At 12.8% G+C, this 17,812-nt stretch overlaps 2 protein-coding genes across 2 annotated transcripts, besides 47 other annotated features; one reads left to right on the top strand and one right to left on the bottom strand. All coding sequences in view use genetic code 6, as the record gives it.

The window, feature by feature from the left end:
• Nucleotides 1-53: 53 nt before the first annotated feature.
• Nucleotides 54-101: a microsatellite.
• A 1,221-nt stretch (nucleotides 102-1,322) lies between these two features.
• Nucleotides 1,323-1,408: a microsatellite.
• A 776-nt stretch (nucleotides 1,409-2,184) lies between these two features.
• Nucleotides 2,185-2,226: a microsatellite.
• Nucleotides 2,227-2,448: 222 nt separating this feature from the next.
• Nucleotides 2,449-2,671: a microsatellite.
• Nucleotides 2,491-2,647: a microsatellite.
• Nucleotides 2,498-2,670: a microsatellite.
• A 19-nt stretch (nucleotides 2,672-2,690) lies between the features above and the next one.
• Nucleotides 2,691-2,805: a microsatellite.
• Nucleotides 2,806-2,940: 135 nt separating this feature from the next.
• Nucleotides 2,941-2,991: a microsatellite.
• Nucleotides 2,992-3,054: 63 nt separating this feature from the next.
• Nucleotides 3,055-3,101: a microsatellite.
• Nucleotides 3,102-4,319: 1,218 nt separating this feature from the next.
• Nucleotides 4,320-4,392: a microsatellite.
• Nucleotides 4,331-4,389: a microsatellite.
• An 850-nt stretch (nucleotides 4,393-5,242) lies between the features above and the next one.
• Nucleotides 5,243-5,297: a microsatellite.
• Nucleotides 5,257-5,291: a microsatellite.
• Nucleotides 5,264-5,300: a microsatellite.
• Nucleotides 5,267-5,302: a microsatellite.
• A 177-nt stretch (nucleotides 5,303-5,479) lies between these two features.
• Nucleotides 5,480-5,516: a microsatellite.
• A 594-nt stretch (nucleotides 5,517-6,110) lies between these two features.
• Nucleotides 6,111-6,149: a microsatellite.
• Nucleotides 6,118-6,149: a microsatellite.
• A 437-nt stretch (nucleotides 6,150-6,586) lies between these two features.
• Nucleotides 6,587-6,690: a microsatellite.
• Nucleotides 6,594-6,690: a microsatellite.
• Nucleotides 6,599-6,684: a microsatellite.
• Nucleotides 6,615-6,699: a microsatellite.
• Nucleotides 6,615-6,701: a microsatellite.
• Nucleotides 6,665-6,701: a microsatellite.
• Nucleotides 6,702-6,846: 145 nt separating this feature from the next.
• Nucleotides 6,847-6,877: a microsatellite.
• A 1,450-nt stretch (nucleotides 6,878-8,327) lies between these two features.
• Nucleotides 8,328-8,379: a microsatellite.
• Nucleotides 8,367-8,411: a microsatellite.
• Nucleotides 8,412-8,869: 458 nt separating this feature from the next.
• Nucleotides 8,870-8,896: a microsatellite.
• A 355-nt stretch (nucleotides 8,897-9,251) lies between these two features.
• Nucleotides 9,252-9,278: a microsatellite.
• A 131-nt stretch (nucleotides 9,279-9,409) lies between these two features.
• Nucleotides 9,410-10,587, top strand: IMG5_177680 (protein kinase domain protein; the record flags this gene model as incomplete). The annotated part of the gene is made up of 2 exons (XM_004027644.1): nucleotides 9,410-9,889; nucleotides 9,932-10,587. Exons 1-2 carry the CDS (start codon nucleotides 9,643-9,645, stop codon nucleotides 10,585-10,587), a joined length of 903 nt encoding a protein of 300 aa, XP_004027693.1. The 5' UTR covers nucleotides 9,410-9,642.
• Nucleotides 10,588-10,632: 45 nt separating this feature from the next.
• Nucleotides 10,633-10,686: a microsatellite.
• Nucleotides 10,687-11,259: 573 nt separating this feature from the next.
• Nucleotides 11,260-11,300: a microsatellite.
• A 670-nt stretch (nucleotides 11,301-11,970) lies between these two features.
• Nucleotides 11,971-12,020: a microsatellite.
• Nucleotides 11,976-12,020: a microsatellite.
• Nucleotides 11,977-12,016: a microsatellite.
• A 454-nt stretch (nucleotides 12,021-12,474) lies between the features above and the next one.
• Nucleotides 12,475-12,517: a microsatellite.
• Nucleotides 12,518-13,071: 554 nt separating this feature from the next.
• Nucleotides 13,072-13,799, bottom strand: IMG5_177670 (protein kinase domain protein; the record flags this gene model as incomplete). The annotated part of the gene is made up of 3 exons (XM_004027643.1): nucleotides 13,072-13,274; nucleotides 13,322-13,709; nucleotides 13,767-13,799. The coding sequence occupies 3 exons, from the start codon at nucleotides 13,797-13,799 to the stop codon at nucleotides 13,072-13,074; spliced, it is 624 nt and encodes a 207-aa protein (XP_004027692.1).
• Nucleotides 13,800-14,433: 634 nt separating this feature from the next.
• Nucleotides 14,434-14,476: a microsatellite.
• Nucleotides 14,445-14,487: a microsatellite.
• Nucleotides 14,445-14,498: a microsatellite.
• Nucleotides 14,486-14,548: a microsatellite.
• Nucleotides 14,549-15,229: 681 nt separating this feature from the next.
• Nucleotides 15,230-15,294: a microsatellite.
• Nucleotides 15,237-15,284: a microsatellite.
• A 598-nt stretch (nucleotides 15,295-15,892) lies between the features above and the next one.
• Nucleotides 15,893-15,951: a microsatellite.
• Nucleotides 15,952-16,384: 433 nt separating this feature from the next.
• Nucleotides 16,385-16,457: a microsatellite.
• A 49-nt stretch (nucleotides 16,458-16,506) lies between these two features.
• Nucleotides 16,507-16,562: a microsatellite.
• Nucleotides 16,519-16,585: a microsatellite.
• Nucleotides 16,586-17,530: 945 nt separating this feature from the next.
• Nucleotides 17,531-17,577: a microsatellite.
• A 229-nt stretch (nucleotides 17,578-17,806) lies between these two features.
• Nucleotides 17,807-17,812: part of a microsatellite that runs on past the window's edge.

Genomic DNA, 17,812 nt, shown 5'->3' with positions numbered 1-17,812 from the left:
AAAAATTTTAAATTAAAAATATTATTATCTATTACTGATGCTAAATTTAAAAAATTTTATATATTTATTTATATTATAAATAATTTATTTATTTTAAATAAAAAATTAATATATGTGAAAATAATAAATTAATTTCCAAATAATTTTACAGTCTAATTTTATTTTATTTTTAAAAAGCTAATACAGATAAATTATGATATCATACGCACTTAATATTTTTTATCAATTTATAAGAAATAAAGATTTTAATAGTTACTTACTAAATTAAAATTATATTAAATAAATTAAATAATTCTTACATCCTAAATAAAAGTGAAATTGCATAAGTTAGAAATAGTATAAAATTACGCACTATTAAATTAATAAAAAACAATATAGTTAAAATGAAATATTACTATCTATTAGAAATTAGTATTATTATAAGAAAATCATTAAAATACTTTCTATAAATATAAAACTTTTAATTATATAATCAACAAATATTACTAAGTGCTAAAAATTAAAGAATAATTAATTAAATATTTGATAAATTAAAATTTTACATCCTAATTAAAATTAAGATTATATATGTCAAATTTTAAAAAAACTATCGAAAATAAAAACAATTTTTTATAAAAATTTGTTTAATAAAATATTCGAATTATTTTATTTATACATAACATCCTATAATTAAAATAATTTAATTATAAAAAGTAAATTACTTTTTATAAATAAAATTATTTATCTTAAATATGAAAATAATAATTTAAGAATTTCATGTAACCTTTTATCTATTAATACAATAAATAAATTTTATAATTTTATATTTTTACTGTCTAAAAAGAAAAAATAATGATAATTTAGATTGGAGTATATTTACACACTTGTTTTAAAAATAAATATAAATAGTTTTTTTTTAAAAAAAAATATATTATAATTTATTTAATAATACTATCTATTTTTCATAAAATTGATAATTTTTAATCTAAATTTAAATCTTATAAAATATTACATTCTAATTTTATTAAAAATTATAAATAAATGATATTAATTATTTCTATTATTTATTACTTCCTATTTATAATTAAAAAGATTAATAATTTTAAACTAAAAATGTTATTTTGTTTTTATATTACATTCTATTTATTAATATAAATTATAGAAATTTAAATATAAATGCTATTTTAACTAATATTACAAACTTTTTTTATTAAGAATTAGAATCAATTTAATATATTACTGTCTTTAATAAAAGTAATTAAATTTAAACTAAAATTATATGTTATTTAATTTATTACAATCTAATTCCAATATAATAATGATAAATTTGAACTATAAAGTTATTTTATTTAATATTACTATCTATTTTTATTTTAAAATTAAGTGCAATTTTTTTTTAGATACATTACTTTCTATTTTTATTTAAAAAAAAAAATTAGTATAAATTATATTTTTTTAAAATATTGCATTCTATTATATTTAAGGATAATTAATTTTAGCAATTACCTTCTATTTTTTTTAAAAAGTAGTTGATATTTATTGAATTAAAAATGTTATTTTATTTAATAATACTGTCTATTTTTTAATAAAAAAATTGATAAATTTAAATTATATAGCTATTTTTTAATAATAAATAGAAACAAATGTTATTTAAAATTATTTACTGTCTATTATAAATTAAAAAATTTAAACTAAAAATGCTATATTTCTATTAATACTTTCTATTTTTTATTTAAACAATTAGAGATTTTAACTAAAAATGAAATTTTATTTAATATACCTATATTAAATAAAAAAATAATATATTTAAACATTTTTAATATTTTATATTTTACAAACTATTTTTAATAAAAAAGAGATAAATTTTAATTTATATTTTGTATAGTATTAACAGTCTATTGTATACATAAAAATGATAAATATAAGCTAAGATTTTTATTTTATATAAAATTACAATCTATTTTTAAAAATTTCATAAATTTAGAAATGCTATTTAATTTTGAATAACCTACTATTTTAAACAAAAAATTAGTTAATTAATTTAAACTTTTATTCTATATTATTTAATATTACATACTGTTTATATTAAAAATATTAAAAAAAGTTAAAATATAAAAGATATTTTATTTAATATTACATTCTATTTTTATTTAATATTTATGAATTTAAACTAAAAATGATATTTCATTTATTTTTACCCCCTTTTATTTTTATTAAAAGTTTATATATTTAAATTAAAATTTATATTTATTTAATATTACATACTATTTTTAATAAAAAAATTAAACATATGTTTTGGTTCATATTGCCATATTACTGGCTATTTTAAAAGAATTAAATTTATAATTTAATTTAAATGCTATTTAATTAATATTTACAACCTATTTTTTATTGAAAGTTTATTAAATTAAACCAAAAATACTATTTTAAATAATATTACTGACTATTATATATTAAAAAGGAGTTTTCTTTTAATATTACTATCTTTTTATAAATTAAAAATAAATATATTTTATTAAAAAATTATATATATTTTAATATTACATTCTATTTTTAATAAAATATTTATAAAATTTATCTAAAACATATATTATTTTAATATTACAAACTATTTTTAATTAAAATATTTATAAGATTTAACTAAAAATCATATTATTCAAATATTACAGCCTATTATTTATATAATAATATAAACATATCACAATATTCTTTTTTATTTAATATAACATTCTATTTTAAATAAAAAATAATAATTTAAACTAAAATGCTTTTATTTATATATTACAGGCTATTTTATAATAAAAATACGATAAATTTAAACAAAATATGATATTTTATCAATATTACTTACTATATTTAATAAATTTAAAATAATAATAATAATATTTATTATAACGCCCTATATTTAATATATAAATTATAAATTTAATCTAAAATCTTAATTATTAATATTACTGACTAATTTAAAATAAATAATTTTATTTTTAAAATAAAAAATTATTTATATTTAAATACTTGCTTAATTTTAAGAAAATTTTATTTTTTATATATTATTATTATAATTATATAACTGCCTATTTTTTATTTGATTTTTTTATTTTTTAATCGATTTATTTTATTTTAATACGCACTTTTTATTTTAATTAAATAATTAATTTAAATAATATTTTTTTTACATTTTTAATCTATATTTTAATTTTGTTTAATTAATTCATTTATTTATTAATTTTAAATACTCTCTGTTTAAAATTTATTAAAATTTTATCATTTTTTTACCTATTCAGAAAAATGATAATTTTTTGTTTATAATACTAATTTTACACACTATTATTTTATATTAATTTGTATATTTAATAATAATATTTTTTATTTACATACTATTTTTCAATATATATAATTTAATACTAAATATTAATTATATTATAATTATACTATCTATAAAAAAAAATATTATTTTTATTGAAGCTTATATTTATCTACGCACTATTTTTATAATAAATTGCATTTTTTTATTATATATTTTTACAATCTTTTTATCTTATAAATTTAAATTTAAATAATTTATTACATCCTTGAATTTTATTAAAAAATAATATATTTTATATATATATTTTATTTACGCTCTAATTATTGATTTTTTTTTTTTAAAAAAAAAAATTCAAATTTTTTGTTTACGTACTATCAAATTAATTTATATTAATAATTTATTAAAAAATAATATTTTTACTTGCTTTTTGTATAGAAAATTAAATTATTTATAATAAATACTAAAATAAAAAAAATCATTTTTGAATTACACACTAAAATAAAATAGAAATTTAAAAATTAATAATTAAATATGTTTACCTCCTTTTTTATTTATTTTTGTTAAAAATTTTTTACAGTTTTAAAATAAGAGCTTTTATACCTTATAATATAAATCAAAAATATTTTATAAAAAATAATAAACGCACTATTTTTTTATAAAAAATATTATTAATGAAGATATATTTTATTTAAATTTATTAATTTATAAAATTTTGATAGTTTTTCTTAAAAATTATGTTTATTTTAATTTAATTGTATTTTATAAAAAAATTACTTTGTTTTAAGCCTAACGTAGCTATATAAATACAATAAGAATAAACAAACAAATTTAAATCTATAAGAAAAAAAATTAAAATATAAATAATATAGTTTCTACCTTTGACATCTTATAATTAATATAAATTTTTATTTATTGTTTTCGATTAAATATAAATATTTAAATTAATTATAAAAAAAAAAAAATTATCTTATATAAATAATAATAATATAAATATATTTAATAACATTAATATTGAAAAATAGAATTAATTAATTATATATTAACATAATATTATAAATAATATACTATAATATCATATAAAATATAAATATATATTATATAAATATGTTATATTTATAATATCATATAATTAATAAATTATGAATTAATTCAATAAATTGTTAAAGTAATTTTAAGCACAAGATTCGTCGAAAATTCATAGAAAATCACTTATTTTGTAAAAAATTAGTATTATTAGACAAAAATTATATCATTGTAAGAAATATAAATACAAATAATTAAATAATATCATAAAATAATAGAGAAAATACCAAATACTACTTATTATAATGCATTTAATATTTTTTGTATAATTTAATAAAGAAATACATGAAAATATAATACTATACTATATTTAAAATACTAACTGTATTCTATTTGGTTAATAGTAAAAATTAACCTTTATCTGAATAATTATAAAATTTTCCACAGATTAATTTTTTGATTTTAAAAATAGTAATAATTTTGATATATTTAGCAGTCTATTTTATGCAATATTTTCTTTAAGACTATTATTCTAAGAAAAAAATAAGAAACACTTGAGTCTTTTTTTTGTATAAACAATAGAAAATTTTAAATGAATAATATAAAGATAAAAGAAAATAAAGTATAATAAAAAGAATATAAACATTATAAAAAATAAAGCATTGAATAAAAATAATTAATTATAATATAAATAATATTAATTTAAAAATAAAAATTCATTTATTTATAAAATTAAATATAAAATAAGATATAAATTAATAATAATTTAAATTAATAAAAAATAATTTAAACAATGACTTAATTAATAATTTTCTAATTTTTTTATTAAAAACATCATTATTCAAAAAAATCATAATAAAAATTATTTATAAATATTAAATATCATAATATTAGAAATTAAAAAAAATAATTAATAAAATATGAAAAATTTTTAAATACAATTAATAAAAATTGAATAAAAATAAAATAAAATAAAAATAAATAAAAAAAATATATATATTTTTAAAAATAAATTTTACATTATTTTAATATAATAAATAATATTTATTTACATTAAATTTATAAATTATTAGTTAAATTTAATTTTTTTCTTAAATATCAGTATAGTAATCCAGAAAATTATTATTGTCTTAAATAAATAATTATTAATTTTTATCTTTGATATTTATTTATAAATATATATATATATATATATATATATTTATATTGTTTTTTAGTAATTAATTTTATTTAATTATTTTATTATTATCAATTATTTTATTGATAATATATTTTACATTTTACTATTATTTATAAAATATTAATGAAATTTTAAAATATAATTATTTATAAATTCATTTATAATTTTTTTTTTTCTATAATATAAATTTATAATATATATTTTATATCTTTTTTATTTATTATTAAAAATCTTTTATTATATTATATACTTTTTTTTTTTGATATTTTATATTGAGATAAAAATAAAAATATGTTTATACTAATTCAATTTATATTAGTAAATTTTTATTCAAAATAATTTAACTCTAAAATAAAAACTTATATTTAGTAATATTAGAATTTTAAGTATAAAATAATTTAAATAATTAAAAATATTTTTATAATAATGTATTTATATTTAATAAATTAAAAAAATATATATTTTGATATAAAATATATTGTTCTATCATTTTTTTCATATAATTTATTTTTTAATTAAAGTCTTTATCAAAATTTTTAATAAATATTATTAAAATAATATTAAAAAACTTTAGGTTATTTTATATTAATTTTATTTCCTACTAATTAAATGTTTTCAATCAATATGAAAAATAATATTAAAATAATATTCAAAATAATAAATGAATTAATTTATAAAGTTTTCATTTTTATTTTTTTTATAATGAAAATAAAAAATGTTAAAATAATATAAATTAGTTCTTTAATTTTAACTTTAATTAATAAAAAAAAAAATAACTTATAAATTTAAAATTTTGTTGTAAAATAAATAAAATATAAATATTTAAATTTATTTTACAAAATGGTAAAAATTTTTAATTTAATATAAAATTATCGACTTTATTAATAAACTAAATTAAATAAAAAAATTATATAAATAATATTTTTACATAAAATAAAAATAAATATTAAATGTGTTGGTTTTATTTTTTTAGTCTTTAAATAAAATTAATATAATAAGATAAGAATTAAATTTATATTTAATTAATTTCATATTATTATAGTATAATTTCAAAAAATAATAATTATTATATTATTTTTTGAAAAATATTTTTCTTTTAAATAATTATATATTTATATATTAAAATATTTATATATTTATATATATATTTATATATTTATTTATACATTTATATATTTATATATTTTATATTTATATATTTTTTTTTTATATTAATTAATTAAAATTTTTTATATAATTTCTTTTTTCTTTTTTATAAAATACATTTTTTTGTTTTAACATAAGTATATATATTTAGATTTTTAAATAAAATATATATTTTTTTCATTCTTATATTTTTTTTATTTTTTACAATTTTATTTTTTATTATATTAATTTTTTTTTATATTTATTATTTTCTTGTTATAAAATGAAATTAAAATATTTATTTCTTTATTTCTAATATTTACTATTGATTTATTTCCTTTATACCTAAAATTATGTAAGAAATCAAAAAATTCAGTCTTATTTATTAATGAAATTCAAAATATGTGACATTGTAAAGCTAGCATTGATTAGTTCTCTATCAGAATTTTATGTCAGCTTGTATATGTCATTATTTAGTAGAGAATGAAAGGTTATGATAGAAAAACTCTAGATAATAAGCATACTTTATATAAAATTTCATCTATTATAGTTTATATTGATAATATGTATTCATTTTGTTGTTATGTTTTTTTTATGTAAATATTTCCTTAATATGTTTTGTTATTAATATTTGCCTATTAGTTTTCATAAAGAATTATATTCGACTAAAATTAAGACCACGAGAGTTAGACCGGCTAATTATTGAAAATTTAAATGGAATTGTTAAAATAGACTATTCTTTACTTATTATCCTTGTTGATTGATTTTATTATTCCTTATTATAATTTGGATAGGGAGTTAGATATATATATTAATAAAAAAATTAATAAGAAAATTCTTTTAATTAATTTTCAATGGAGGATGATTCTATTTTTAATATTTTTATTCTTATTTATTTTTTTAAGTAATTTAAATAAAACAATTAAAAATTATTTAGTTAGTTTTTTTTTTTTTAACTATGCCTTTTTAATTAAATTAAATTATATACTAAAGTATTTTTTTTTATAAATAATTTTATACTCTATATTATTTAAATTCGCTATTTAAACACACAATTTTTTACTTCTAAATTAATTGCTATAAATATTTAGTTTAAATTTTTTATATTAAACGAATTTCCCCTATTTCAATTAGGTCATCAAAATAAAATGCCCTTAATTCTGATAAACTTAAACCAATTAAAATTATGTCGAAAAAATGTATAATGAATAAAATAAACCATTAATATAAATCTTAAGAAATCAAAAAATAAAAACTGTTGAAAGAAGAATATATTAAAAAAATAATAAAAATTAAAAGCAAAACTCCTATTAGCTCAATTATTTGCTTTAAAGCCTAAATTTTATATATATTACTATTTTAATTATAATAATATTCGATAAAATTGCTAAATAAAAGTTAAGAAGTATTTTCTAAGAAACAGTACAATATTAGGTAAAAATACAATTAAAAAAACATTGAGAATACTGATTTAAATTAGTATTGAGTTAATCTTGAGATTCGGCTTAATTTTTTGTTAATCAAAAAAAAGTGGATGCTTCTAAATTTTATATATTCTTACATATATATAAAAAAATTAATATTTTTTTAATTTTATTCATTAAATAATTTATATGGTCTTAATTTTTATTAAAGTTAATCTTCTTTAGTAATTTTTAATAATTATTAACCTTTATTTTCATAATAAATAATAATAAAAAAAAAAACTTATTTTTATATTTATTTTAAAGGATTATATTTATTATCTATAAGAATATATTTATTTATTAATTTTAATAGTATTATATTTTTAATTTTCAGCACTTTATATTATTAATCTTTTAGTTTTTATTATTTGGCATTTTTTATATATATATTGTTATAAATTAAAATTATTATTCTATTACTATTTAAATTTTTTTTTTTTTCAATATTTAAGAATAATTGTAATTTAGAAATTAATCTTTTTTGTTAAAAATCAGTATTTTAAAATTTATTAAATTTGTTATAACATTATATTAGTTCGAAATTTGTTATTGGATTTTATTATCTTAAATATTTTATTTATTAAGTCATTCATTTTAAATATTTAAAACATAATTATTATTTCTAACTTTATACTCGAATTATATTTCTTGATAAGCTTTTTGTTATTAGTTTTTCATAATATTATTATCATATTGACTTATTCTTATTTTATTAAAAAAGATTTTAAAATAAATGCGTAAAATTGTTATAATTTAACATTATTATGTAAAATGATTTAAGCAATTATAAAAGAAAGAAAGAAAGAAAGAAAGAAAAAATATTTTAATAAAAGATAATTTTAATCTTTAAATATAATTTGATTTTTAATCTATTTTATAATATTTTTATTTTAATATATTAATTAATAGGTAAAATACATAAAAATGAATAATAATATATTTTTTAATTTATAATTTATTTTTAAAAAATTATTATAAAATTAAAATAAAATAAAAAATTAATGAAAACATAAATAAATGTAAATATTTTAGTGAAAAGCATCCAATTAAGTAAATATAATTATTAAAAAAAAGGCTTTATTATTAATAAAATAAAATAATCATATATATATTGATATAAATTAATATTTTTTTTAAAACCATTATTAAATAATTAAGTTTTTATATTTTTTTTAAAAATAAAAATTTAAAAATAAAATAAGGAAAAATTATTAAATAAATAATAAATATTAAAATAGTATTAAAATGGGACAAATATGTTAAAAAGTATGCCATCCACCATAGTCAAATAAAACAACATTTGAAAATAGTAAAAAACAAGCGGAATCAAAAATTCTGCTTATAATGAAGAATTAGATACTCAAATTAAAAAAAATTTAAACCAGATATCCCAAGAATAAAGAATAAGTCCACATAAACCTAAAATTCCTCATATCTTTAAAGAAAAGTAGTCAAAAGATCAAGTAAATTAAAAAGATTTTGAAAAACTAGACAATTTAGGAGAAGGTGCATATGGAGATGTAATTTTAGTTAAAAAGATATCAAATAATAAAATATTTGCAATGAAAATAATAAAAAAATCTAAAATAATGGAATAAAGTTTAAACAGAAAAATGCTAATTGAACGAAAAGTATTATTAGAAAATAAAAATCCATTTATTGTTAATTTAAAATATTCATTTTAAACAGAAAAAAAGCTTTATTTAGTAATGGAATATTGTAAAGGAGGTGAATTGTATTCATATATAGCAAAATATAAAAAATTTCCTATAGAAATAGCAAAATTTATATGCGCGGAAGTTATTTTAGGTAAATATATATAAAAACATATATGAATATAAATAATATTAGGACTATAATATTTACATGAGAAAATGTAAATTATGTATAGGGACTTAAAACCAGAAAATATACTTATTACAGAAGACGGACATCTTAAAATTGCAGATTTCGGTTTAGGTAAAAGTATTAAAGATGAAAACTAGGTGACTTTTTCATTTCTTGGGACTCCAGAATATATAGCTCCTGAGATTATTAAATGTAAATAATCTTTTGAAAAAAACGGGTATACATTAAAATGCGATATATGGGCTTTTGGAATTTTGCTTTATGAATTAATTAATGGGTAACCACCTTTTACTAATCCTTAAAGAAACTGGAATGTTATTATGAAACAAATTTTGAATAATAATCCTATATTTAATTCAGATTTTAATGATGATAGTATTGATTTAATTAAAAAATGTCTTAATACTGAACCCAAATAAAGACCAAATTGGACTGAAATTAGAATTCATCCTTTTTTTTTGAATATAGATTGGGAAGGTATTTATATGTAAAAATATGAAAGTCCTCTTAGATAATTTATTACGCAAAAAAAAGTAAAATTATAAAGACCTAAACCTATTTTGGAAACTCCTATAGAAGATTATAATATAAATCTTCCGAATATTAATGGATTTACGTATGATCCGTAAACTCTTCCTAATAAAATTTCTATTTTGTGAATTTTTTTTGTCTTTTTAAAAGTAAATATTAATGCATTTTTTATTTATATATATATATATATATATATATTTTTTTTATTTATATATTTATATATATATCGGTGTTTTTAATAAAAAAAAAAATTATAAATGGGTTTGTTTAAAAGTAATTTTTTAAGTTTTTTGTTATAAAAATTTCAGGAATTTTTAATTTATTTAAAAAAAAGAAAAAAATACAATTAATTATATATTATTTTTTATTATAATATGTATATAAAATAATATTAGTTTTTAAATAAATATAAACACTCATTAGTTATCACTTTAATCTTAAAAATCTTCTTCATTTTCTTATAAGTCATTTAATTCTAATTCTAAACATTTTTAAATTTCTTTAATTTCTTCATCAAGTTCATTAATTTCATACTCTATAGGGATTTAATTATTAATATTTTTCTATATATCTTAACTTTTATTTATAGAATAATAATCATTACTATAACATAAACTATTTTTATTTTAAGGGTACTGAATTTATTTTCCTTAAAAAGAACTTTAAACAGCACTACTTTCTGCAAAAGTAATAAAGTTTTCTTAATCAGTATTATATTTCTTAGTTTTATTGTATTTTTTATTAATAGGTTAATTTTTTTCCTTTTCAAAACATGTATTATTATCATCTCCTATATCCTCTTATTTAAAGAATTATTTATTTGAAAGATTTTATTATTTAATTGAAGTAGGGCTTTTATTACCGAAAAAAGGCACTTCTTGGAGATTATTTTATAAGGTTTTTTTAGATTTTTATATAAGCTAAATTTAAGTTTATAAATTGTTTATTTTCGTGTTTTAACTTTGGATAGTTTTTTATTACTCATTTATTTTTTAACTCTAATTAATTATTTATTCATTTAATTTTTCAATTTCGGTTAAAAGAATTTCCTGTTCTTATTAAGTTTCTTCATATAATTTATTTATTTTATTTAATTATTCTTTTAAATGTTTTTTCTCATTTTCAGATTTTTGGTAATTAATTTATATTTTTCTTACTTTTATTTCATGTTCTTCTTTATCTTTATGTTTTTATTCTTAGAGTTCCTTAATTTTATCTCTCATTATTTTACTATTTTCTTTTAGCTTTTCTAGACTTTCTCTATAACGAGGAAGTACTTCTTTAGTGTAATTTTATTCTTTAATTATATCTTATTCGAGATTTTTTAATTAAGACTTTAATTCTTCATTTTCTTATTCGAATTTGAATGATATATTTTTTAAGTCTTCGAATATATATAATTCTATTATTTTGATTTTTTTTTTTTAAATAAAATAATATTTATTACCATCTTAATTAATTGTTCCTTTAATATCTAATATACCTTCAATATTTTAAAATATTTTACATACTTATCTTTTTTTTTTTATTTTTAATTTTTATTTTTATTTTATTTTTTTATACTAATTTATTTCTTAGCTTACAGTTAATTTTTATTGTTTTGATCCTATCATTAATGAACATTTTTTTATTAAATTTATTATTTTTTCATGCTATACTTCTGTTTATTCTTAATATTCGTCATATTTTTATTTTAGTTTTTCGAAATTATTTTTTAGTTTTATATTTACTTCTTATATATCTCCTTTACATTATTCGTTTTATTTTTATAATTGTTTATTTAAATAATTCAATTCATTCATTTTCATTTATTCCATAGAAAGTTTTTCTATTAATTCTTTACACTTTTTCTTTTTGTAATTTAAATAATAAATATTTTTTACATAAAAATAATATTTTTACCTTTGTTTTAATTTATTATTATTCCAAAATATTATTTTAATGTTATAATTAAGAATTTTCATGAGCCAAAATATTAGCTCTTGCTTATGCCTCTTTTAAATTTTTTTTAGTTCTTTTTTTTTTTTTTTTTATTATAATTTTTTTTTTTTTTTTTTTAACAAAAATAATTCTTTTTATATGAGTTTTGCATTTAATGTTTATGTATTATCATCATTCACAGTTTAATATAGATTTTATTCTGATATAATATTATATGGAATATTATCATCTTATGAATAATTAGAGTTATTTAATCGCGTATTTTATTTTTTTTATAATAATTATTTATATTAACTAAGATGTGCAGAAGGTGAATAATGAGTTTTTTCGTGTATTTATGATAATGAATTTTATTTACTTAGATATTATTTATTTTCAATATTTTATTGAAAATCTAATGTATTATTATTGTTCATTATAAATATAAGTTTTTTTTTTTTAATATATATATATTTTATTTTTGAAAAAAGAAAAAAAAAAAAAATTAATTTAAGTTTAAATAAATAAATCATATTTTTTTTTTTTTTTTCTTATTCCTTTTTTTTTTAAAAAAAAATAATAAAAATTTATCTATAAACATAAAAATAAAAAAAATATATTAATATTATATACATGAATTTATATAAAAAAAAAAAAATCAATTTTCAATTTTATTTTAGTTAATAACCCAATCATCTTACAAAATCTTTTGAAATTAAAAAAAGTTAAAAATTAAAAATAAATAAATAAGTTTTTACTTGCCAACTTTAAGGTCTATCTTCTGGATTTTGCGATAATAATTTTTTTAGTAAAGTTTTTGTTTAATTATCAACAAAAGAAGGTATTTAATAATTATTTTTTAGAATTTTCCTATATAGATCTTTTTCATCATAACCTTAATAATAAAATTTTAAATGAAAATTAATTATTAAAAAATAATACCTTTAAAAGGAAATTTCCCACAAACTAGGATATATAAAACAATACCACAACTCCATATATCTACCTTTTATCCCGAATATTCAACTTTCTTTATAATTTCAGGCGCCATATAACTTGGAGTTCCACAAAAGCTATTTAATTTTCTATCATGAGGGGAACAAACAGCAAATCCAAAGTCAATAATTTTAATATTAAGATCATCATCTAAAAGTAAATTTTCAAGTTTAATATCTCTATGACAGACATTTTTTTAATGAATATAATCAACTCCTTAAATTATTTATCTAAAAATCTTTTTTACATCATATATAAGGAGTTAGTTTTTTTTCTTATTTTTGAGATATTAATAAAGACTATTATTTCCAATATATTCCATTATCAAGTTAAGCTTTTTTAAAATAAAATAAAATCATAATAGGTTTTTTATTATATATTATATTTTTACAGAAGAAACAGTTTCAATTACATGATATAACATTATTATATTTTAATGTTTCATAGTATATAAAAGGTTAATTTCTCTACGCATATTTTTAAACTTGTTCGGATCTTAAAGTTTGAATTTTTCATATATTTTTAAAGCATATTTTTTACCATCACTTTTATCTATTACTAGTTTTACTTAGGCAAAAGAACCTTTTCCTATAACTTCTAGAATATCATAATTATCTAAGGTTATTTTTTAATTAATATTCTTTCTTTTATTTAAATATAATGCTGATTAAGGCTTTTTTATTTTAGGTTAAATTTCTAAATTTTCTAAAGTTGTTTAAATTATAGTATCACTTAATATTGTAGTTTTTTCTTTTTTTTAACAATTATTTTAAAGATTATTATAAATTTGTTTGAAAGGTAGTAAATTAACATTATTTATTTTCTCATTATAACTAAAGTTTTAATTTTTAGGGTTTTAACATGGAGTGAATTAACTGAATTTTCTTGTTTAATCTAATTAATTTATTTTATGTAATATATTTTTTTTTTACTTTTAGTTGAATAGTTTTAGAAAAGTCCTTGTATATTTTCTAAATTTAAATTATTAAAGTTATATTTCTTTGTAGTATATATATAAAAAAAAAATATATATATATATAAATATAAACATATAATAATTATAATAATTATTTAATTATTTATATAAAAATTTAATTATTTTAAAGAATTTATATATTTATATTTATATATATATATTATATATATATATTTATATATATTTTTATATATATACATTTAAAGTAGTATTTTATGTATTGTATTTTTTTTCTAGAAAATTATTATTAAATTGTCTTATATTTATTTTTTTATGACAATTTATTTTACTTTTATTTAAATTATTGCTTGTTATATTTTATGTTTTATTATTTTAAACTGTTTATTTAAATGGCAAATTTTAATTTAAATTTCTTTTAAAATTTTAAGCAAATCTTAGCTATCTTGTTTAATTTAGTTCTTGTTATTATAAATTTTCCTTTTAATCAATATCATTTGAATTATTTAATGTTTATTAACCTTATGTTTCGTTTTTTTTTAGTGATATATTTATAATTTATTTTTATTTATTTAATTTTCTATATCCTAGAAGTTTTTGTTTTTAAAAATATTTTTTCCTGTCTTAAGTGATACTTAAATATATTCTTTTTATGAAAAAATACGCTTTCTATTCATTTCTTCTTGAAGTTTATCTAAAGCTTATATAATTATTTTTTTATTGATTTTTAAATTATTTTTCACCTATATTTTAATAAGGAGAAAATTATTAGCCTTAGTTATTTGTGCGATATGAAATATTTATAGTATCATTTTAATTTTTAATGTCTTTTAATATATAAAATATATTTTATTATTTAATTAATTATACTAAAATTTTAAGTATTTAAATATTGGTTTTAAGGTTAAATTTAAGTTTGATTTTATTTTTCTATTTATTTTTAAAATTTCTATTATTTTTATGATTTATTTATTTCTTCATTTTTATAAAATAAGAAAATGTATTTTTTTATATTTAAAAACATTTTTTTAATTACTGTTTATTATGTTTTTAAAAATTTGATGATTAGCTTATTTTTTTATTGATTAATCTAATTTTTTATTACTCTAGGTGCGTGGAAACCTTGTTTAAATATTGTTTATCATATTCTTATACTTATTTTTATATTTTAATTAAATATATATATATATTTATTTTAAAAAAAAATATGATAAAATTAATTAATTTTATTAAATTTTTGTTTAAAAAATAAAAAAATTAAAAATTAAATAATTCAGTTAATAATAAATTATTATTATAATATAAATCTTTATATATAAGATTATATATTTATTATGAATTTTTAAATTATTTTTTTTTTTTCGAGAAAATTTTTTATATAAAGTTATCATTTATAATTCTTTTAATTTATATAGATTTTTGATATATTATTATTAAAAAATTATATATAAGTAAATTTTTTATATTAAAAATTAAATTTATTCTTTATTATTATATATAATAATATAAAATTAAATATTTTCGAATATAATTTGATTTTTTTAAAAATAAAAATCAATTATATTAATATTTAATTAGATTTTTAAAGCAAATATTCATATAAAAGATAACTAAATAAATATATTAAATAAAAAATAACTAATTTTACATGCTAATTGTTATAAAATGCAAAAATATAATTTTTTTTAAATGAAAAACTTTATTTAATAAATCTTAAATATAATTTTCATATAAAAACTTATAAAATTTTTCAATTTCTAAATAATCTTACATAATAAATTGAATTTAAAATATATTAATTAATAAATTTAATACAAAATATAAACATATTAATTACAAATAATTATTTCATTTATTGTAAATTCATCTAATCATTTTATTTTTCATAAATATATATGAGATAGAATAATTTATAGTTTAGCTTATTACAGATTAATAAAATATATTGATAAAAAAAAATTCTTTAATATATTATTAAGATTAGTTAAAAAAAATATTCTTCTATATAAAAAAAATTATTAAAGATTTACAAAAATATAAAATAAGAAAATATAAATTTTAAATACAAATATTATAACAATTTAAAATAAAATATAAAATAAACATTTAAAAAATAAAAAAAAAAAAAAAAATTTTAAAAGTAAAATACTATAGTATTAAATAATTTATATATAAATATAAAAATAATAATAAAAATTATATATGCATTTATATATATATATATATATATATATTATATATATGTATATATATAATTATAATATAAATATTATATAAATTTTTATTTTAATTTTTATTAAATATAATAACATTAGAAATATATGATTATATAAACATTAATTATCTATACATTTTTTATTAAAAATATTTTTTTATTTTAATTAACAATTTAATAAAAATAAATTAAAAACTATTATCATTAATAAAATTTATATATATATATATATATATTTATTAAATTAATTATTTTTTTACGTAGTAAATAATATAAATATTTTTTATATATTTATTAGTTTAATTAAAACTTAAAATAATTTATTTTATTATAAATTATCAATAAACTAATTTGAAAATCCTTTTTTTTATTTTATTCTTTTATTTAATTAACAAAAAATTTTACATTTTTAATTTTTTATTAAACGTATAATTATTTAAAGACTTTTTTTTTCTTAATTTCTTCCTTTTTTTTAAAAAAAAAATTAATTATTTATAATTACTATTTAGGGCAATATTGCTCTATACTAAAATAGAATTTAAAGTTTATTTTTTAAACCTCTTATATGTTATTTTAAGGTTTTTTTTTTTTCATATTAATTTTTTAAAAATATTTCTTCTTATTGTTTACCATAGTATTTTAACCTATAAAATTAACTATTTATATTAAAAAGTTTAATTTATTATCCATAAATGTTTATAATATCCCTAAATTTACTATTCTTATTATAAAAGCATTAAAAATAAATTTCGGGAATATTATATTTGTTTTATTTACAAAAAATTTTCCTAATGTAGAAATATTTAAACTTAAAAATTAATATCTTTTTTTCTATTAAACTGTTATTCTTTACAAAAATATATAAATAACTTACTTAAGTAAACTTCTTCGTCTGTTAATTTGTTTTTCAATTTTATATACTTAATTAATCAATATTTCTTTAAATATTTATAAAGTTTTTGTAAATTATTTATTTTTTGATTTACTTATTACTAAATCAAATATTTATTATTGTATTTGTTTTATATATTTAGAATTTATTTGTATATATTAAGATAAAAATTATGATAAAATGGCCTAAATTCATTTATTAAAGAAGGTATATATTTTATTAAGTTCTTTATTTTAAAAAAATATCACATATAATTAATTTTTATACTTATTTTTATATATGTATATTAGTAATAATAATATGTTTAGTAATTTTTTATTAGTTTTCATATTATTACCTTTCATATTAATAAAAAGAAAAGAAAAAAAAAAAAATGTTCAAAATTATTATTATAAA

This window comes from Ichthyophthirius multifiliis (assembly GCF_000220395.1).
Source record: "Ichthyophthirius multifiliis unplaced genomic scaffold scaff_1120509251297, whole genome shotgun sequence".
Taxonomy (NCBI): Eukaryota; Ciliophora; class Oligohymenophorea; order Hymenostomatida; genus Ichthyophthirius; species Ichthyophthirius multifiliis.
This window is presented reverse-complemented; position numbering and strand designations above follow the sequence as displayed.